The 24,110-nt window shown below is 38.3% G+C and overlaps 1 protein-coding gene across 1 annotated transcript in view; it reads right to left on the bottom strand.

Annotated features, from left to right (window-relative positions):
- Positions 1-23,508, bottom strand: part of itga11a (integrin, alpha 11a) — a 48,102-nt gene extending 24,594 nt beyond the window's left edge. The window contains exons 1-2 of the mRNA XM_067400755.1: positions 23,457-23,508; positions 14,957-15,068 (exon numbers count right to left, since the gene is read on the bottom strand). Coding sequence (XP_067256856.1) covers positions 14,957-15,068; positions 23,457-23,508 — 164 coding nt within the window. The remainder of the gene's footprint in view (positions 1-14,956; positions 15,069-23,456) is intronic.
- Between the last annotated feature and the right edge of the window lie 602 nt (positions 23,509-24,110).

Raw genomic sequence — 24,110 nt, 5'->3', positions numbered from 1 at the left:
GCCTGTTGATTTAAACTCCCTATGAAAACAGGGACGTTTAAAGGAGGTTACAGGAAGTGAATCAATGCGAGATGGCAGGTGAGTGGAATCTAACAGCAAAGGAATGTTTAAAAAGGTTTAAGTTGAATGTTAATGTCTGAGGTAATGTATCGATAGAAGCGTTCAGGGCGGTTAGGTATGTGGGACTCTGCTGAGGTCTGTTTGTGTGCGTGTTGAAATATGTATCCTATGACCCAGACTGACTAAACACATCGCTCCATTAACGCTGACATGCTTTACACGTAATACTGCTCCTGCAGAGAGCAATCAGGGACAATCATCATTCAGGTGCAGTAGCAGCAGTACTGTAGGGAGCAGTTTGTACTTTTCACGGCTCTCGGAAGCATGCAGCTTTTAAAAGCAAAAGCCGTCACTTTCACTAAGTAGCCGTGGAGGACTCATTTAACTAGTCACAGATCACTGGAATACTAGGCATCCATAAACACAGCAAGATGTGTACTTTCAACTGTTTATGCAAGAGACGCAGAATTCTTTCATGCTGATAGTGATCTCAAGGGAGAGAGAAAAACTGCTTGACATCACATTTATGTGCCTGTGCTGGGTCAAGATGGGCTCTTAAATGTCATTCAGAACTCCATAATTAGTTAATGGTGGTGAGGTGGTACTGTACCATTAAATTTCCTGTCAGACATAAGGCAGTATCTTTGCATTGGGGTCAGAGAGTGAAAGTAAAACTAATCATGAGAAACTAAAGTCCATTTACGGCAAAAGAGCTATTTTACGATCCATGGGTTATTTGTCTGCCTTTTTAGGAGTAGCTCTCATGTAAAATGCTATATTTTCTCATGAGCAGCCCAGCATTGCAACTCAGAGGTCTGTTCACAGCTCAAAGTAGTACTTGGTGATCTTAACAGCAAGTTACATTATTAATCTGGAGTAAGAGTATACTTATTTGAAACCTTGTAATTTAAAGGTGCCCTAGAACTTTTTTTAAAAGATGTAATATAAGTCTAAGGTGTCCCTTTTTGGGGCATCATTAGAAATGAGCCGATTCAGGGTGTGTGGCCCTTTAATTCTCGTGCTCCACACCCCAAGAGCTTGCGTTTGCCTTAAACAACATAAAAAAAAAAAATGGGAACATGGACTGGCATATGCAAATATTGGGGGTGTACATCCCGACTGTTACGTAACAGTTGGTGTTATGTTGAGATTCGCCTGTTCTTCGGAGGTCTTTTAAACAAATGAGATTTATATAAGGAGGAGGAAACAATGGAGTTTGAGACTCACTGTATGTCTTTTCCATGTACTGAACTCTTGTTATTTAACTATGTCGAGGAAAAATTAAATTTTTTAATCTAGGGCACCTTTAATCTTGAGATCAAGGTTATGTTAAGTGGATGTTAGGTGATCTGTGAAAACCAATTCACAAGCATCAAAAAATGACAAAAAACTGCAATTTTTTACTTTTGGGGTCATCAAAACATCACCAGACCCACAAATAATTTTAATCATATTTAATTACAGTATATCGCATGGTACCAATCTTACTGATGTAGATATTCTACTGCAAAGTGATGTCATTGATCACTACCTTTTAATGTGCCTACTGCATACCGCTAAAGATAGATTTGCAAATAACCAGCATGATCTATCTCAACTGCTCAGTGTACAGTGGCGAGATTAGCAAATAAACAGACATTACATGAACTGAATATTCTATGAAAAATTTTAGTCAGGATTCAGACCCCATCATTGCACAGAAACTGTGTTACAAACGATGTACTTCTAGCTTCTGACCAAGGCTGCATCTCAATACTGGTTTTACTTGATCTTAGTGCTGTGTTCGACACTATATATCATGATATACTCTTACATTGATTAAAAAATTACATTGGTATTCAGGGACAGGCATTAATGTGGTTTAAATCATATGTATCTGACTGCTACCATTTTGTTTATTTAAAAAGGGAATTATCTAAGTTAATATAAGTAAACTATGGAGTGCTGCAAGGATCTGTTTTAGGCCCTCTGCTATTCTCAATATACATGCTTCCCCCTGGTAATATAATTAGAAAACATATAAATAGTTTCCACTCAGTTATATACTTCTTCACAACCAAGTGAAATCTCTAAATTATCCAAGTTGACAGGGTGTGTTAAAGATACAAAAATATTTAATGACCAGTAATTTTTCTTCTGTTAAATTCAGATAAGGGATTACTTATTAGACCAAAAACATGTACACAGAATCTCCTAGAATACAATTTGCATCTACAAGGATATACTGTTACTTCATCAGTAATGCAGCTGCTAAAGTTCTTAACAGGTCAAGAAAATATGATCATATAACCCCAATTTTACCATCTCTACACTGGTTACCTGCTAAGTTCCATATTGATTATAAAGTATTGCTACTGACCTATAAGGCCCTAAATGGTTTAGCTCCTGTGTATTTAACTGATCTTCTATCACCCTACAATCCATCATGCTCTTTAAGGTCACAAAACTGTGATAGTAAGTATGTCAGTCCACTAAGTAAGTCCACTAAAGGAGGTAAAGCATTCTCAAATGTTATGAACAGCAGCTACGCTAATTATTTTCCATTTGCTTTTATGTTTCTACATCAGGATGCCCACTAGAGATGTTATCCAGTTTGAATCCAGACTCTTATGAAGACTTCAAGTTCGAGGACTTCAGATGATGCCAACTCTGAATCAACATACATGTCACAAACTGGTTGTTCAGAACACATGACAAAGAGGATTAGATTCAAATATCTTTAATGCATAGGCTAATCCACACAACGTAACTCAGGAGAAGAAAGGCAATGTAACAACCTCTATAAACTGACAAGACCAGACAACTCACAAATTAAACAATGGAAATTATATACAGGGAACAAACAAAGGGAACTAATTAGGCAACAGCTGAACAGGATGACTAATCAAATGAGTAACCATAGTAACTAATAATGAACTCAGGCAGGCAGGCAGGAAAAAAGCAAAGACAGAAATCAAACTTAAACAGAACATAACTGTGACTGTACACCCCCTCCTGGGAAAGGCACGACCTTGTGCCAACAGTCCAAATAGTGTTAGGATGCTCAGGTGGAGGATGTGCAGTAGGTGGAGGACAGGAACCTGGGAGACGGGAAACCAGGGATATGCAGATAGTGGGAGGAGCCAGCGAGAAGCCCTGAGCAGGAGGAGCTAGGTGGAACCCCAGAGTCCAGCTGGGATAGAGACCCATGGCAGCGTCAAAGGAGGGAGGAGCCATGGCAGGGATCTTCTTGATGAGGCCATGGGGACGACTGATGGCAACAGAGCTGATGGTGGTGGAGCACAGATAGAGAACAAATGAAACGACCCCAAAGGTTATGGAGGCCACAACGGAGATGAAGCAACGTCCCCCTGAGATGGAACCGGGGTACCGGAAAGCTGAGGCGGAATTAGAGTGACTAAAGGCTGGTTCAAACTGTGCGATTTATAATAGTCCTTTGCGATGGTTGCTTGTCAGACTCTACGAACATGATCCACATGTCACACAGTGGGATCTCAGCTGTCATTTATGTCAGACTGTACGACAGTCAAGACGCGTTAAAAACGGACGCGAGCATGAAATCTTGTCCGGAGTTTTATATCATCAACCCATACACATTCGATGACTGTGAGCGGCATTATACACGGGATTGAAATGGAGGCTAACAAAGACATCTCTATCATTAATTTTGATCATGGCTTGCCTTGAAAAACAAAGACAATTTGATGTTTGTTGTAAGAGAAGTCAAAGGTAAAGATGGTAAAATTTGATCGCAACGGTCATTAACCGGCTGTCTGTGAACATGTCAAACTAGTGATCAAAGACTACAGATTTTCGCTTAGGATTATAGGAATCTTTTAGGATTTGCAAATCGTAAAAAAAGAGCCTGAGCACAGCAGACAGCTCATAGGTCTGTGGCATAGGAATGGCAACTTCTGATCCAATGGGAGCTGGTGGTCCAAGGGAGCCTGATGGAGACATAAGGCCAATGGTCCCTGGTGAAGCCAAGGGAGGTAGAAGTGAAGGCAGAGGAGTCAAGGGCAAAGGGCCAAGGTGGAGTTACGGGATCAGCTGCTGAAGGCGGAGCCAGGGGATCCATTGTTGACCAGCACCCACTCCACATAAACGTCTAAATCATCACAGGGAACGTTCGCTGGTAGGCATGCCCTAGCCTGCTTGCTCAGGCTGGCATGGTAGAAAACACTGAGTGAATGATCTGAGTAGTATGTAATGCACGCCAGATCTAAAAAGTCCTGGGTATGATCTGCTACCGTTCCTTCTGTTCTAGACATAAGCAGTATAACAGAGGGCAGATCCATGGGGGAAAAAATAAACAAAACCACACTCACAAAAAATGCTGCAACCAAAATCTTTTCTAGGTCTGTCACAAACCGGTTGTTGACAACACACGACAAAGAAGATTAGATTCAAAAGTCTTTAATGAATAATCCACACAAAGTAACTCAAGAGAAAGGCAGTGTAACAGCTGCTAAACACTGACAATGCCGGACAACTCACAAATGAAACAAAGTGTGCATCTCAGCTCCCTAGTTCAGTAGTCAGGGCACTGATCAGGGAGTCGGCCACATTTACACAATATTCTGATTCATGACCTAGGAAGCTAGGGAGCTAGGGAACAAACAAAGGAACCTAATTAGGCAAGAGTTGAACAGAATGAATAATTAACTCCCTGAGTTCCGAAAACGCGCCGGCGCGTTTTGCAGGATTTTTTTCACATTGCAGCAAAACAGACTTAAAATACTCCATCATTTCTTGTCATAGAGACATAAGTAATATATCTATTGAAACTATAGAATGTCTTCTTTTATTTGTGTACACTCAGAGTAAAAACACAATGTTGTGCTTTTTGTAAAATAAAGAAAACTAACATGATGCATGATCTCTCCTCTCCCTCTGAACGAAGTCCAATCTGATAGTTCTCAGAAAATGAACTGTAACTTATGAATACTAATGACAAAAAAAATAACACTTATGTCTAAAGAAACACTGTAATGTCAGGTTTTAAATCGTGCAAGTCAAATCGAAAACAAACATTCTGTGTTTATGTAATCTGTATGAAAAGAGAGCCATGTCAGAAGTCTGTGATTCAGCTCATTACCAGCTAATGCGGCCACGCCCACGGAGCCAGCGCTATTCAGACGCAAATTCAGAGGCAATACATGTATACATCGTCTCAATCCTGTATTTATTGTCTTGAAAAGTGTTTATTTGGATGTTAAAGCCATGGTTAGCGATCTCTAGAAGACATGCCGTTAGTTCCTAGTTCCTTTTCTTCTTTATATGAATTTGTGGCCTAAAGGTGTACAGAGCGCTCTCCGGCTGCAAGTATGAATTGAAAACACAGTATCCAGCACTCATAGTGATGACAATAAATATTACTTCTCCGTATAGAAAATTTACATAAATATATAAGAATCCATCAATATTTCTCCAAATGTGCATGCTTTTAAGCTAAAGGCCTATATGAAATGCCATAGATGTAACATAATTGTTCAGACACTTTGCATCACAGAAATACATTATATTTTAAAGAATATAATAGAATACCATTATTTTAAATTGTTATAATATTTCACAGTATTGCTGTTTATGATGAACTGAGAGATTATTACAGAGGGTTTTTTTTCCACAGCCTACCTGACTGAAAGGCCTCATTAATATGCAAGTCATTTCAGGTGTAAATGGCGCATTATTTATGATGATTCATGCCTCCACGCATACTGTGTTTCTTGACAAAAAGTGTCTTACAAAAACTAAATCAATATATTGTTTTATATGAAGGAGTAGGCAGCATAATTTCTACATAATTCTGAAGCAAAAGCTCTAGTCTACAACCTCCAATACCCAAAAGTCTTGTGAACACAGATTTAATATACTTTCTTTTGGCCTTATTTCAGTGACTTAAGTTTTTTGTTTTTTCAATAACCACGCTTAAACATTATTCCTTCAAAAATACAAACATGTACATACATGTTCCTCACATATTATTGTAGCCTAGTTTGTGCTGAATACAGTGTAATGACATTTTTGTCATTTATATGTTTATCAACAACTGAAAAAAGCACAAATGTCAGGGCATGTTAAAACTTCTCCAAGCCCCAAATCAGCCTCAAACTCCAGAGGGTTAAATGAGTAACCATGGTAACTAATAACGAACTCAGACAGGCAAGAAAAAAGCAAAGACAAAAAACAAACTCAAACATAACATAATTGTGACAATACGAAACTGCCAAATTTTCTATATATTGTGATCATTATGATCAAAACTTGTAGTGGTTTTAACATGCTCTTGTTTCTGCCTAAATTAATACATGACACTAGCTAATTGCATGATTTGTATTATCTTAGAATTGTACTTTTCTGCCAAATGGACATTACGCTGACACAATCACCTCAGATAACAGATTACTGTAAATTGTTTTGTAGAAGCATGTATTTTCTGTAAAACTGCTTTGAAACAATATTGTGAAAACAAATAAATGTGAATTGAACTGAATTAAATATTTAAGGAAGTGGGTCCCTCAGAAGGGGATCATCTTATTTGAAAACGCTTCTGCATCATACATGAAAGATTCAAAACACAAAGGCACTTATACATCCTGCCACAATGAAAATATTTAGAGGCACCACATCTCACGCACACCATAATCACCACATCTAAAGCTGATTCTGACAGGTGGTAAAGGTTAATGCTCTGAACAGGAGCAATACCGACTCAGGGATAGTGTGATTCAGGGAGCGATATCTGACACTCGTTTACTGCAGATCCAGACCTCCATGAGTGTTCTGCCATAGGCCAAGGGTCAACATCATGGGCCTCTCGGGAAAATATTTCTCTGTTTGGCAAGCTTCTCCAGTGAAGCATTCCAACAAAATCTGAATCCAGCTCCCCAAACAAATGGATTTTACCCATTACAGTTAAAATACAATTATAAGACACCCACAGGCTATTTACAGTGGAATTAGGGAATGTAGAAGTTGTAGCACTGCAGATGTATGTTGACTGCTCAGCCTCACTTAGGTAATTTAGTCAATACAGTGAAATAAACAAAATTAACTGGAAGTGACAGTTTATCACTCTTTCTTATGTAAATATGACATTTCTGTGATTTAACAATATTTGCATGAACAAACCCTCTAAGTTTGACATGGGTTTGAAATGAGCATGAAATAAGGAAATAAGTTTACACATAAAAAAACAACCAAGTCTCCAGTTAAAAGTTCATCTAAACATTTTCAAATGTCTCTGGAAATAAGAAGGAAGGAGCTCAGACTGTGTGCATATTTTCACTGCTATTAATATTGTGAATATTACTGGTGTTATAGCCGCCTTTGGCACTACACTTTACACTTGAGTTCAGCTTGGGACACACTTACCTAAATAAAAAAAAAAATCGGAAAGAAGGAAGTATGAAAGAGAAATAGAGAGATGAGCATGAGAAAGAAGGCCATTGTTGGAGTGATTTAATAGTCTTCTAGGGCAATGACACAGTGAGCTGTTAAAACAATCAGGCTTTGATTCATTAAGTTCAAACTTTTTTTTCCTCTGTGGCAGGGCTACAAAAAGCTAATAGCAGTGAATGAAACAGCCTCGCTAATACACAACCTTTACATATTCAATCTCCCACAAAACGCTGGACTAGCGGCCCAAGTCCGTTGGAAAATTCTAAGAGGAAAGGGTTTGCCATTAATAGCCAAATGTTTTTCACATTTGGAGAGTTAGAAAAGACTTTGCTGATGGTACAATGGTGCTGCTGAGGTCTATGAAGTGCCAGTGAGTCCACTGATATGCTGTTTCATTACTTTCATATATGACAGGAGAGAAAAGCAGATGCACAAAAACAAAACAAAAACATTAGTTACTACAGCCTACAGTTTGCTAGCAAGCTATGCCTTCGTCACATAAATGCATATTACCTGGTTGCAGTAATTTACAAAACAGCTCGGTCTCCTTTTTTAAATTCCCTAAAAATGATGATATCAAGAAGAGGTGAATTAATTTTGTGAAGAGCCACCTTGATAAAGAGCTGAGGATCACCACCAATACCCGCCTCTGCAGTGAAAATTTTACATCAGAGTTTTACAAACTTTCATCGGCGACAACTGGGATTCACCGATAATCCGTTGTTACTGGTGAATGGGGCCAAACCAGCTATAATCAGCAGTATGTAATCAGCAGTAATCGATTCATTCAAATTTGGCTGAGTGGTTAATAACACATTTTTCTGTAGTCTGACATACTCAGAAAACATATTTAATATTGCTTTACACAGACTTTAAATCACGGTCTGTGAGTTAATGATTTAAAACAACACGTTAAACATCACAAATACCTCAGTGTGTAATTACCATGAAGCGTAACACATCTGCAGTGTTACTTCTTCACTGTAAAGGTATCAAAACTATAGTAAACTATAGCAAGACACTCCACATAAAACCCATAAAACTATTACCGGGCATGTTGTTTTATCTAATAAATACTGCTTTGTTAACAAGACATTCTTGTACAGATGAATTTTCCTGCTCAAGTGTAAAAAGAAGGTTTGTGAGCTGTATTTCAGACGTGTTTGTGTCTAGAAATGAAGAACGCTTCAACCCTCCTGCTGCTTGTGGAATTCTGAGGTCACATGCCAGACAAAAGTCAAAACTCAGCAAGGAATACAAACTGCAAAACTCTAAAAAAAATAAACAGGCTGTGCGTATGTGTCCACGTTTGTCTCTATGTTCATCCCCAGGGATCTGTCCAGCCAATTTTGTGGATGTGCAACAGTCAATGGCCACCCAAGGAAAAATCCCACTGGCAGCCAGAGAGACCTCAGAAAAAGAAATCAAGTGTAATGAACGTTACACTGAGAGATCTTACTATGGAGTTTTGTACCAAAATAGTACAACTTCTCATTGAGCACACTGCAAATGTCTACCAAGAATTAATGTCTTAAACTTAATATTTTTTTTTTTTTTTTTTCAGCAAGGATGCATTTATCACAGTTTATTCAAAAATATTAAGCAGAACAACCATTTTCAACATTGATAATAGTAAGGGTTGATAATAAAAATTCTTGGGCACCAAATCAGCATATTATAATGATTTCTGAAGAATGTGAAACTGAAGTCAGGAGTAATGGCTGCAGAAAATTCAGCCTTGCCATTACAGGCAAAAGAAAAAAAAAAGAAAAAAAAGAAAAAAAAAGAAAAGTGTAAAACACACAAATCAATATGAAACTGTCATAAACACACATTATTCATACTTCAAAGAGCTCAAAGAGACAAGTATATACCAGAACAACAGATTCCTGGAATAGTTAAAATATTCATCACCCATCAAAAAATATTCTGTGCCCCAAAACACCCACAAGCTCCATATGAGTTGTGCAATGAAAGCTGTATGGAGCTAGGTCTGCTTTTACCATCATCAAAGTGTGGCTTTTATGCTTTTACAACATATATTTTTAGACTCACCTTTCAGGGGTCTCTGTGTACTTGTGTGCACCAAGTTTACACTCAAATGAACCGCGCTAACAGAGCAAACACACCAAAGTTTGTTTTAATTGAACCAAACATGCCAAGTGTGAACACATCCAAAGAGACTCAACAGCTCAAGATCACTTTTTTTTTTTTCAGAAAAGTGAAGACATACTGTCACTTTTGGTGACATAAGCAAACCTAAGAAAAAGTGTATAATTCTGATTTAAAATAAAATTAAACATGCTTGTTTAGCGGTTTACATGGCACAAAAATATAACGTTCATCCAATTGCAAAAAAGCTATATACTAATTTGTGGAACATAGGCTAGTTTTAACATGATAATTTCAAAGTTTCTATCCTGTAATTATGTATCTGCTATTAAACATGGTAGGCAACTGCTGAAATTGTTCCAATATTGAATATACAGTATATAAGGCAATGCCTGAGTCTTGGAACATGTATAGTGAACATGTTCCAAACAATCCAAGTGTACGGACCTGAAATAAAATGCATATGTTAACATAGTATTAAGAAAAAGAGAGAAAAAATATGAGAGAACAGTAACTACATACTCCCTTCTAGTCCATGGTTTCAGTAACCACAGCTGATGTTTGTGTTGCCAGCCCCTTCCCTATTTTCCTATACCACTAAACCCCTTCTGTGCCTCTGAAACTAGGATAACACCTTTTTGCACTGTACTGCACTGTGATAGGACCCTCACTGCAACTGAGAGAAATAGAAATAATAGTGAATACAACTATACTCATACCATTTTCAGCAGTTGACTCATTATTTTATCATTATATTTATATAAAACAAATTACACATACTAGTTTTAAACAATACTAGTAGGCAATATACTATATTCTATATCGAACATAGCCAGATTCAAAAAGAGACAAGGATGAATATGATAGTCTTTTGCTGTTATCATTATTCTATTCCCCTTTAGCTTCTTCATTAGATTTTAGATATGACTTCATATGGTATATGATATGATATAAAACCATTACATGATATATGAAACCGAAAACAGTGACCAAAACAGTGATGTTTAAAGGGTTAGTTCACCCAAAAATGAAAATTCTGTCATTAATTACTCACCCTCATGTCGTTCCACACCCGTAAGACTTTTGTTTATCTTCGGAACACGAATTAAAATATTTTTGATGAAATCCAAGAGGTATAAAGTGGGTACGGAAAGTATTCAGACCCCCTTAAATTTTCCACTCTTTGTTATATTGCAGCCATTTGCTAAAATCATTTAAGTTTTTTCTGTCACCCCATACTGACAGAAAAACACAGAATTGTTGAAATTTTTGCAGATTTATTAAAAAAGAAAAACTGAAATATCACATGGTCCTAAGTATTCAGACCCTTTTCTGTGACACTCATATATTTAACTCAGGTGCTGTCCATTTCTTCTGATCACCCTTGAGATGGTTCTACACCTTCACATCCAGCTGTGTTTGATTATACTGATTGGACTTGATTAGGAAAGCCACACACCTGTCTATATAAGACCTTACAGCTCACAGTGCATGTCAGAGCAAATGAGAAACATGAGGTCAAAGGAACTGCCTGAAGAGCGCAGAGACAGAATTGTGGCAAGGCACAGATCTGGCCAAGGTTACAAAAAAATGTCTGCTGCACTTAAGGTTCCTAAGAGCACAGTGGCCTCCATAATCCTTTGGGATTTGGGACGACCAGAACCCTTCCTAGAGCTGGTCATCCGGCCAAACTTAGCTATTGGGGAGAAGAGCCTTGGTGATAGAGGTAAAGAAAAACGCAAAGATCACTGTGGCTGAGCTCCAGAGATGCAGTCAGGAGATGGGAGAAAGTTGTAGAAAGTCAACCATCACTGCAGCCCTCCACCAGTCGGGGGCTTTATGGCAGAGTGGCCCGACGGAAGCGTCTCCTCAGTGCAAGACACATGAAAGCCTGCATGGAGTTTGCCAAGATGGTGAGAAATAAGATTCTCTGGTCTGATGAGACCAAGATAGAACTTTTCGGCCTTAATTCTAAGCGGTATGTGTGGAGAAAAACAGGCACTGCTCATCACCTGTCCAGTACAGTCCCAACAGTGAAGCATGGTGGTGGCAGCATCATGCTGTGGGAGTGTTTTTCAGCTGCAGGGACAGGACGACTGGTTGCATCGAGGGAAAGATGAATGCGGCCAAGTACAGGGATATCCTGGACGAAAATCTTCTCCAGAGTGCTTAGGACCTCAGACTGGGCCGAAGGTTTACCTTCCAACAAGACAATGACCCTAAGCACACAGCTAAAATAATGAAGGAGTGGCTTCACAACAACTCCGTGACTGCTCTTGAATGGCCCAGTCAGGGCCCTGATTTAAACCCAATTGAGCATCTCTGGAGAGACCTAAAAATGGCTGTCCACCAACATTTACCATCCAACCTGATGGAACTGGAGAGGATCTGCAAGGAGGAATGGCAGATGATCCCCAAATCCAGGTGTGAAAAACTTGTTGCATCTTTCCCAAAAAGACTCATGGCTGTATTAGATCAAAAGGGTGCTTCTACTAAATACTGAGCAAAGGGTCTGAATACTTAGGACCATGTGATATTTCAGTTTTTCTTTTTTAATAAATCTGCAAAAATGTCAACAATTCTGTGTTTTTCTGTCAATATGGGGTGCTGTGTGTACATTAATTACATTTTTTTTTTTTTTTTTTAGCAAATGGCTGCAATATAACAAAGAGTGAAAAATTTAAGGGGGTCTGAATACTTTCCGTACCCACTTTATGACTCCTCCATAGACAGCAATTTAACCACCACTTTCAAGGGCCAGAAAGGTACTAAAGACATCGTAAAAATTTTTTCCACGTGACTGCAGTGGTTTAATTCTGACATAAAACATAGACATAGATGAATGAAGGTCTTAAGGGTTTGGAACAACATGAGGGTGAGTATTAAATGACAGAATTTTCCTTTTTTGGGATAACTAACCCTTTAATTAGTGCTATAGAGTGTATTTTGTGCATACAATGTGAATAAGCTACAACAGGTAAACATGTCAGCTTTATGAACACACTTCACTGTGGCCAAAAATTATGCTAGAGAAGCAATATGTAAAATTTGTTTGGCTCGTTGCCGAAGAACTTTACTACAACTGGTTTAATTTATTACCTCAGAACATGACACTCTGAACAGCATACTGAGTTCAATACACAAACTCATATTTAAATTACACAAATTTCTATTCAGGGTTTTAGCCTAAATTAAAACTTTGAAAATTAATTTTGGGTGCAAAATTAGGTGATGTGATATATGATGTGTGATGTCATATATGATTGCACTGCACTGAAATTTCCAAAAAATTTGAGGACAAGGGACTATGACCCTGCCTCAGAAAGTCTCCATGGACCCCCAGTCAAGCATCATGTCAAAGCATTTTTTTAGTCACTTCAACGAATATAATACTGTAGGTATTCTGCACTAAAAAAATATGAACTGTCAGAGTGCGTTGTGTGTTGTCCACGCTGAAAGGCTTCGGGGTTGTGAGAGAGGTGAGAAACAGCTAGACTCCATTACTTTCTTGGACTAAACATTCTCCTCCGAGGAACTGACTGTGCTAATCAAGACATTTCCTGACTCAAACTGTGAGAGCACCAGTACACATGAATAAGTAAATAGCAAGCAGTGTCTCAGTGTCCAAACTATTTCTCCTGTTCAATCGATCTAAAGTAAACCTACCACATAATGACGATTAGCTACCATCTACAGCCAATTCCTGCACAACCCTTTTCCTCTCCTGCTGCCTATTCTTGCCAGCATAAACACAACACAAGCTCGCTTAAGCTCTGTCTCTTTATCACATAAACAGATGGGAATGAGAGAAGGTATTGCTGGCATAAAAAAAATATATTAATTTTCATCTCAACATGAGGTAGTGTTAGCTTTCATTTCATTAACTGTAAGCAGCACACAGGTGTAAACTTACAACTTACACAATATACATCTATAGTGACATTTGTTAATTGGGCTTTCACTCAATATACCTTGTCTTTATGTGTAGTTTAGCCTGCTACTGTAGTATTTGTTGATGTGCTTGTCTTTATTTAAGACTGATTTTCAGACTGGTATGTTGTGTAAGAGCTCATTCACAACACACATCCCCCAAACAAAACTTGAATAGGATCTAAAAATAAATAAAAATAAAAAATAAAAAAATAGAAGTGACACACACAAGAGCCAAGCCAGACACACATGCCACACAGAAAATTTCCTTTGGCCTGTTAATGGTTTCCAGATGCCGTGTGAATGGTGCAGAGACAGAAAGGGGGTCTGTTTGGCAGCCGCTCACTTGAGAAAGTCTTTGTTGATATCACCCCATATCAGACCAGCTAAACTGACAACACACTCACATCTAAACTATAGACCAAGCCATTTAGCCATTACCTAAGGAATGTGAGATAGAATATATCATTTTCAGGATCTCAGGTACAATGGGAAGGAAAAAAATATCTTCATTACAATGAGAAGCAGATGAGCTGGATTCTCTTGCATGCTTATACCAAACAAACATGAGGTCCTTAACACATTTCTATGATATAAAGGCAAAGGGGTGAATTACACTTATAAACAAAGAATATTTTTTTCTTTGCAGGCACACTTATTTTTCACACACAGACACACGTTGATATATGTGGTTTATGGGGTTTCTATTGCAAAATGGACTGTATAAACTGTATATTCTATCCCCCTAAACTACCCCTACCCCTACCCATTACAGGAAAATGTCTGCATCTTTTGAAAAAAAAAAAGAAAAAAAAGTTTAGTATGTTTTTTAAGCCATTTGGTTTACGAGGACACAAGAAGTGTCCTCATAAACCATGTTTACTTTGTAATACCATGTCATTAAACCACATTTGCCAGAACACAGAGAGAGGGAGAGAGAGACTAGGCAGGGTTTCAGGTGAGCTGTGGCCAAGCAGACAAACTGAGATGCCAGATTTGAATCAAATTGCCAAAGCAAAGGGAGATGATGATATCATAGTGATGGACGACAAATGTTAAACTCCTTCCAATTCTCATAATCCCATAAAAGCATCATAGGTGGATTTTCCTATTACAAGAGATCTAAATTTACTTGTGATGAAAACTATATAAATCATGAGGCAATGGATCTACTGTTGGTTTGGGAGATGCAATGAAAAACAAATTCACTATTTCCTTTGACATCTTTCTGGATTACACTTCCTTCACTTCAAGAACTGGACACAGGATTTTTCATTTTGTTTTGACAGATGAATGTAAATATGCTTTCAGACTATGATCTTGCACATAACCAATGTGCTTTTGACATCATATGTATGAGGTATTTATGAGGGTGAGAAAATGATGACAAAATTTTCATTCTTGGGTTAACTATCCCTTTAAGATCAAGGGGTACAGAGAGTCTTCTTACCACTTCTGTCCCCCAGCCATGTGTTGTTGGACAGTGTAGCCAAACTGCGTCTGTCTGGGGCCCTTTATGATCCTGTGATTTCTGGTGTCAATGTTGAAACAGTCATGGAACCCTGTAAACAGACACAGACAATTCAAATATGAATATCATCCACAGCATGCTTGGACATAGGACTACACACTTACTGGCAATGGCAATAGATTCTGTGAGCCAAGCTCCAGCAATGAGTTCCAGCAATGACCCAAATCTAAGCAGCAAAATTAAATTGTGGCTAAACCAGCATAAAGAATCTTAAACTGTAGTGCTTCTAGTCATGAGCGACACTGGATGTAATCTGTACTGTTTCAAAACAACTCACAGACGAACAGTAAACAGAGAGGAAAGTACACTTTGTTTTTGTTATTTGACCAAATCTCATGACAGATTCACAGACAAATATGCACAGACTTTAAATAGCATGTGAAAATGTATTTCAAAATTTAAGTCATTTTTATTGATTTTTGAATGTATTATTTTATTGTATTATTAAATTTGGATATAGATTTTAACACCCCTTTTACTCAGATGTGGCTTATGTACTGAATTTAATCCTTGTAGTGAGTATTTTCATAACGTGAATGACTGAGCAGCAATGACTAACCTTATTAATTAAACTAATTAGGGCTTTTTGAGGGTTCTTTAAAATGTGGTCCAGAAATCCTCCTTACATGGAAAAGAATCTATAGACACTTTGGTGTTTTGAGGTTTCATCCCATTCTGAAAACAGACTTTGATTGCTTTATCTCCGTCACCAAAGTTCAAAGGTGTCTCTGTTTATGCATAACATGCCTGTATGGCTTCTGCTTATGTTCTGAGGGCCCCTTAAAGACTGGAAGACCCTGGTCACTGGATTAACAAACACCTTCATGGAGGTCCAATGCTGAAACCCCTTCATAATCAGTCTAATGCTCATGGTCATGGAGAAAGCCTGAATGATTTTCACCACTTGACCTGATACTCTCAACAGACTCTGGTGCGAGACACCAAACTATTGGATCTCATTATGAATGAGACTAAACAATAAAGCTGTCAATCACCACAACAGATCTGACTGTCTGCCCCCCCCCCCCCCACCCCCCAAAAAAAACGTAAGGAAGTTACATCAATGACTCACAAAACTCTTACAGGCAGGTTCAATTTCATTTCAAATCAAAAGACTATTATGTCTTTTAAGTTGCTTCCTGACAGCACCATAATTATGGCTTAACCTGAAGCAAAGGCTGAAAAAGATGACTGTTTAGGCTACAGATACTTTTTTTTTTTTTAATTAAAGGGGTAGTCCACCCAAAATCTGAACATTCTGTCATCATTTCCTCACCCTCATGCCCCAAACCTGTATGACTGTCTTTCTTCTCTGGATCAAAAGATATATAGGTCAGTGTTGTTTTGGACCCATTTTACTCTTATTGGACTATAAAAAACATTCTTCAAAATATCTTTTTTTGTTATCCAGAGAAGAAAGAAAGTCATACATGAAGGTCATGATGAGTAAAATGATGAGTGAATTTTCAGTTTTGGGTAAACAAAACTTTTAAGTATTTATAGACAGACTTGAGCAAATATAATAATGTGTCAAATAATCATGCCTTTAAAGATTTTGTGAATATTTTGACATTAGATGCGTAGCCTTTTCATGTTAGAAACCAACTGAATAAATATCAGTATCTGTAAGCATAAATCTAGTTAAACTAAATCTAAAGCATGAGCTGAATTGAGAAATATATATAAAAAGCCAAGTGTAAACAGAATGGTTAATTTATCTGAGAATTACACTGAATTACTCCATTAATCTCCACTCTGAACAACAGCATATGGATGTCATAACCTTGCATTTCCACGTGTGCAACGTTATGACATCCATATGCTGTCATTCAGAGTTCTGAAAATGTATCCGTTTGACCAAAAAAAAAAAAAAAATCAAGGATGCAGAAAACATACATGAATCTGATGAAAGGCCTGATTCTCTCTGGTGGCCCCAGGTCTCTTTGCCTCTAGTTTGGCCTCTGCACCAATGGAAAAAACAGAGGGGAAACATCCATCTCCTCTGGATTCAATTAAAAGACTTTTAAAGAAAATGTCTTTCAAAATAAAAAAATATTTATTTTCCAGCTGTCAACAGTGAAAATGAAACAGTTTATTGATGACAATGCTGATAAGTACAATGTCTGCTTTATGCAGAGATATAGTTTCCATTCAGCATATTATATCTTGCAGAGGATTGATGGATGAGATGAAGAGATCTCCCCCTTAGTAGAGGGGAGAGGAAGAGAAGTGAAGTGTTTTTAGCGTCTTTCTTTCTCTCGCTCTCTCTCTTTCCCTTTCCCACGTTCTCTTTCTGTAGACAAAAGCATGAATAATGACAGGCTACTGTAGTGCTGTAGGGATGATGTAAAAGCATTTTTGCACATTAATCTGCTCAGGCAGAAGAATGCACACGGAATAATGTGGACCACATGTTCCTCCTAGCCTAATTTTTGGTCACTGCCTTTCACAGAAAGTGATAAACAGTTGAGAGTGATGCTGCCAGTCACTGACGTTTTATTCTGAGCAGGAGTACTGTATGTCCTGCTGTGAACTGCAATGAATGCTTATATAGAGAAGCTCAAACTGACCCCTGGTGCACACACACAGACTTATTCTCATCAGATCCTCTGTCCCATGCATGGCCTTCTTCTTCAAAAGCCAAAAAATGATAAATATGTATATTTAACAAACCGATATAATTTAATGCTTACTTTCCGAATAAATTTATTAATTTCTTTTGAAAAAAAAAATCTTTGACTACAAATATTTGAAATTGTTCATCTCTGCCTCCTGCTTTGTTGAATATCAGACGAAAATCTGATATTTCCGGACAGAGAGAGAGAGAGAGAGAGAGGGAGAGAGATCTAGATTTAAATAAACTGGATCTTTCAAACTCATATAATTACCTATATAAACTCATATAATTACTGAAACTATAAAATTCACTTATATGGCAACATTCTGTTGCACACATTGCAACACTGTCCAGACATCCAGAACCTTTTAATCTTTTCCCCACACATTCTCCTGGAAGACTTCATTCATGAATAGCCACAAAAATGAGAACCTTGCACATGCATGAATCTAGATCCACTGGATCCACATAGATCATTTTACTTTTTTCTAGAATTTCCCCCCCTTAATTCTTTCCCATAGTCATTGATCACTTTTTCCAAAGTGCTGGTTTAAATACACATCTAAGGCATCCAGTCTCTTACTGAAACCAAATCGTCCCAGACACCATCTGAGAACAGCTTTACCCTTGAAAAAAGAAAGAAAAAAACCTAAGGGAAAACAGAATGAGAAAGAGAGGGGAGTAGAAAGGTTCTAGTTTCCATTTAAAAGCCCTAACGTGGCAGACACTTTAATATTCTCTGTAATATCAGCAGGTCCTATAGAGTGGGTTTCCTGTGTGAGGATGTCTTTGCCCAGATAAATAAACCTCAATACAGTGGCTGCAAGGGTTGCGCTGTGTGTCCAGGCCAGGCCTGTGCTGTTTTGGACCACAACCAAGCTACAGGAGCCACACCACAGTCATACTGACAGAGAAGCTCCAGTCTATGAGAATGTCCATGGATCCTGAAGACTAACAATACCAGAGCTTGACAGACCCATGGTATAGTGGTCAGGATGCATAAAGAGCTGTTAACTGAAATGCAGGTTCGAATGTTCTAGGATCATTCCCCTATTTCTCTCCAATTGTCTTTCACATACTGTATGAAGACCGCATCTTCCCTGAAAATCTAAAACGCTTACTAAAGCAGAAATGTATCAATACCTTGTAATACAAATGCTGATTATGAGCATTATGCAAGTACACACAACACCCTCTTCTGGAAAACAAAAATAGGTGTTACATCCTGTTGATCTTCTGAGGAAATAATTTTAATTATGCGACATGCTTGACGTTGTCACCAGACAAAAATAAGCAAATAAGTGTTTGAACTGAGTGAGATTTCTTAGATTTTTCTTTTTTCAATTGAAGATCAGGAAAAAAAAATCATGTTAAGTCAAGTCACACTTTATACAACAGATTATTTCAAAGTGGCTTCACAGACATACAGATGAAAAGGGAAATAACAGAATTAATGATGTAAACTTCATCAGATATGAAACAGCTCTAAAAAAGACAATAGTGTCATTTTTTCAGCTTAAGCTTATTCAGCGTTGATTCAGTTCAATTAAATAACTGTGTCAAGTTCAACAATTATAAAACGAGTAAAATTCAGCCATAAGCAGTTCTACAGAAGACAATTTAGTCATTATTCAGCTCATTTCAGTTCAATGTTGTTTCAATAGTATATCTAAGACTATCTTTTTCTTCAAAAAGGATGTATAACTTGATGGTGACAATAATATGAGACAAAATTCCAGCTACAACCTGCAGCTGCACTTTATTACAGTAGTTCTCTTAAAAAAAAAGTCAATGCCACATGCCCAGAAACCGAAAACTCGATCAGGTCATAATCAAAATCAAAACATTTCTAAAGGAACATTTAAGCTGGTGTAGTTGGTGGTCACATCTATGGCATATCTACTGCAGACCATCCAACACAATCTAATTCATAATCAAACCCCCAAATCAGTGCCACCAATACTAATGTATTACCAGAACTTAGTTAGACATGCAGCTGTGTACAAGCCCACATGTGACAAACACCCCCTTCTAAACATCTGCTGACCCCTCAGTCATCCCTTTCCTCCTTCCCAAATATTTATGTGAAGAACTGCCCTGATGCTAATGAGCCTCACTGATGCCCACTGGCAAGGATTATGGGCCAGCAGATTTGCTTTTAATAAACTCCACATGCCAGAAAGGCATCTTTCAAACCACTGCTTTGAAATGCTATTTTGCTTAAGCTCTAATGGACTTCATGCTCTTGCTGTATGTGTGGAACCTCAGGGACTGATTTACATTCTCTTACACTCACAGATCAAGATTAAAATGACCAGACATTGCTCATTTCATGCTGAGATTCCAACCGTGATCTCTGTGGTCTGGAAATCTCATTGAAGGGCTGCTGAGAGATGGCTAGCAGGGGATAAGGCTGGTGGCCTACAACTGGGTTTGTGGCCAAAGTAAACTATCCATTAGGCACGTGGCATCAGCAGACTGATATACACCACAGTCAAGCATTACTCAGTAGCTCTGGAGTTCCTCACCAACACAAAATAACCTTATTCCATAATTATTATTTCCTAAGTAGTACTGCAGGCAGAAGCGTCTGAAATTACAATATTTTATCTTTAACTGCAGCCTAAATCAGCTGCTACTAACATCACAGCTTTTACTAACTATAAAGATAAATAGATTACAGCTTTATCTTTACACCATAAATCAGCCAGGAAACAAACATTTACCAAACGACAGGCATTCAACTGGCATTTTCACATATTGTTCTTATCATGGTTATCTCCATCATCAAAGCAAAACAAATCATATTTTAATCATATCAGTTGTAAAATGTGAGTTATTAATCTGAACTGAATGTACGCAAGCTGTGTGCGCATCATCAGAATGTGTACACAACAGAGTGTGTAGTCCGATTCACAAACAAATTATTCATGTCAGTTATTTAGTGAATCATTAAAAAATGTCACTAGTTTGAATTAAGCCAGGTTCACACTGTGAAATTTTCCCAAGATTTGGCCGTCTGAGATAAATTTTGCAAATTCTAAAAGATTCCTCTGATCCTTTGATTAATGACTGTTGCGATCAAATTTTACCTCGGACGGTATAACTTGTTTGCAATCATGTGATTCTGATGATGCGCGAATTTCAGATGGAGGGCAGGAAGTGAAAATTGGATGGACAAGATGGAGAAAAGACCATACTGTGCTGGTTTAGAAAGGTATAAACAGAAAATCACAACATATATTGGACGTGATCCTTAGGAAGAGAAGCAATTTTTCTACTGAAAGAGTTGCCTGCCATTGAGGCGGAAGATATAGAGAATATGAAGCTGCCATCACACCGTGTTTAGTTCTAGTCTGGTTTGTTTACATCATGCTGCCTTTCTGCTATTGAGTTGCGGCAGTTTTTTGATTTTCTGTCGTGATTGTGAAAAATGTCACCTTTGTAGGTTATTCACGCTGAATCGAGAATTGCAATAAGAACTCACATCATCATTCAGGGAAAAAATGGATGGTGTAATACAGTTTTCGCCTTTTATATGTGTAAACACACTAAAGCCGTGTTCAGACTGCACGATTTTCAAAGTAGTCGGGTCACTGTTCTTTTCACACTGCATGACTATCTTGGCCAGCATTCAGTCGCTGCTGTGTTCAAACTGCACGATGGATCGGCGACAGAAGGTTTCACACTGCATGACTTTACAATGGGAAGAATCGCCGACAACTCTATCTGGCACACAAACTACGTTTCACAACCAAACACACGCGAGATGTGACAAGGAAACAACGCGATATCACGCGTGCAAGACCGGAGTCATTATTATTATTATTATTAAAAACGGTAGCCCGCAAGAAGCTTGCAATACGAGTTGACTGTGCGCTGATTTGCAGCGAAAACAAGAAAAAGAAAAGAAGAATATGGAGGAGGAAATAGTTGGGGAGACTGTGGATTGTGTGTTCTGCATCGAGAGTTGGAGGTAAATACATAACTTTTCAATGTGCTGCTGTTGCGGATGGTCAAGCAAATGTTTGTGCTTTGCTTCTGTATGATAGAATTGTAATGTTTATGTGTACGAAGCCATGCTTGCTGATGTTGTGGTCTATAACTCCTCCCCGAACTCCCCGCGCTCTGTATCTTGCTCTCTCATTGGCTGTCGGTCATCACCGATGTAGTTTTCAGTCAGAACACTTTTCACACAGCAGGATTTTGAATCGCCGACAGGTCCAGATATTTAGCATGCCAAATATCTCACGGGCGTCGGCAACTCGTCTGCGATTCTCGCATATCGCGTCTTTGCTCATTCACACTGCGTGATTGTCACTCGCGTGAACGAGCACCGATTTGCCTGTGATTTCGGGCATTTGTGATAGTGATTTCTATATAGAAAAAATTACTTCCTGCCCTCCAGCTGCATTTTGCGCCACAGCAATGACGTCATGTGCAAACAAACTATTCTGGCAGTGTCAGAAAATCTGGCACACAGTCCTGCAGTGTGACTTCTTCTATGACGACAATCAAAGTGTCTTCATTTTTCAAGACAAGTCGCAATCAAAAGAAACACGAGTTTTTTTTGTTAGCCACCATTTAAGGCTCACAGTCACCAAACGTGTATGGGTAGATGATGTAAAACTCCAGACAGCAAGTTTTCTTGTGTGCGTCAATTTTTAACGCGTCTTGATTGTCGTACAGTCAGACATTAATAACAGCTTATTAATTGGATGTCCATGTGAACAGATGAATATTTTCTTTCAATAAGAACAGGTTGAATTTCAAGCAGTTTTGATATCACTCCATCGCAATATTTGTCATGATTGTGTGCCTCGCTTAAATGTATATGAGTGCAGGTCAATTTAGGAGCATCATCTGTGCAGACAAATGTCTGATACATTCAGCTGCAAAGTGAATGTAGAAGTTGCTTTGTATAAATGTGTCAATGTACTGTGAGCAGGAAAAGGCTGAAAGGAGTACAATAGACAGTAGTATTACAGTATTGTACTAGCATAATGTTTACTTTGCTGGACTTGATTAAAATTGGCCTGGGTCACATCTGGTTTATTGGGTCTGGTCAAGATGAGTAACAAACAAACTAAACAAAAAATGCATGTTTGAACATACCAACACACACATGTTCTTTATATCTCTCTCACACATTAGTCCTTCATTAGTACTAGTTCCATCTGCAGTTAGACATTCATTTGCTCCTCTTTTAGATTACATAAAATAAACATTTGGAAATTCTCATTTATTGCTGCCTTCATTTTGCAAATGAAAAGAGAGACAAATTAAATAAGAATTAAAAGGGCAAGAATGCAAATCTGATTTAAATTTTCTCAGGGACCCTTGACCCATGACAGCACTGAACTGCAAGTCATTAAATATTCTGTCAGGAGTGTCATTTCAGAAGTGAACTTTAATCTGGCTGCTCACCAGATCTTTCCCAGACACCAGAAACAATGAACTCCCAATATATTCCTGATAAAATCTCCTTGTATTTCAAAGTATGCAAGTGCTAGGATGGAAATTGGAGCAAGGGTAACTCCAACCATTCCACAGCCAATCCAGTCTCCCCATCTATCAGAGGAGGTCAGTGTAACAGTGCCTGACATTGGAAAGCAGACGTGGGAGATGCACAGTGCTGGGATACAATCTCATGCACACAAATCACATCCATGGCACTTATTCAACTTTCAAGTTGCAGAGTATTTAATTCAGTTTTGTAGTATCAATGGAGTTTCTACTTACCACTTTGCCTCTCTTAAATGATTTTAATTAAAAACAGGCTACACATGCAAAAACACTCACCTGGCATCATGCTCCAGAGAATCCAGAGTAGGTGGGTCCAGTAGTACTCCATGTGCATGTGCGAGACGGAGAACGTGACCAAGTGTGTGTTAGTGTATGTGTGCGTGTGTGCGTGAGGATGGACTATCCTGACAGTGTGCTCTCCTGTACACCCGGCTCTGATTGACTCAACTGCTCCTAAAAACACTCTATATCTGTGGCAAGGAGGTGGAGACTGTGGCCAAACTAAAAGGAGGTGCTCATTCAGCCAACAGACAGATCTTCACTCTTTTTCTTTCTCTCTCTCATTTCCTCCCTCTTTTTGTCTCTTCGTCTGTCTGTCCATGTCTGCTTGATTTGGGTCACTCTATTATGAGCTCATGCTTTGCTCCTGAAAATGCTTTTTGTGAAGAATATGGAAATTCAGGCTTCATGGATCATTGTACATCACCTCTATGGCAAAACCTGATCTTCCATAATCTTCTGATTTGCTTAACAAGCAGTTTAAACGGCATACTTTCGGATAGATGCCCTCCAACTTGATTGATGCAGAGATTTGTGGTTAACATAGCTGCATGTTACCATATAAAGCCCACTGACAAACTTTCAGCAGAACCTCAGACACCATCCAAACCACGCTACCCAAGCATATAATTACAGATTATATAATAACCA

Source organism: Chanodichthys erythropterus, chromosome 11, assembly GCF_024489055.1.
Source record: "Chanodichthys erythropterus isolate Z2021 chromosome 11, ASM2448905v1, whole genome shotgun sequence".
In the NCBI taxonomy this organism is placed as follows: Eukaryota; Metazoa; Chordata; class Actinopteri; order Cypriniformes; family Xenocyprididae; genus Chanodichthys; species Chanodichthys erythropterus.
This window is presented reverse-complemented; position numbering and strand designations above follow the sequence as displayed.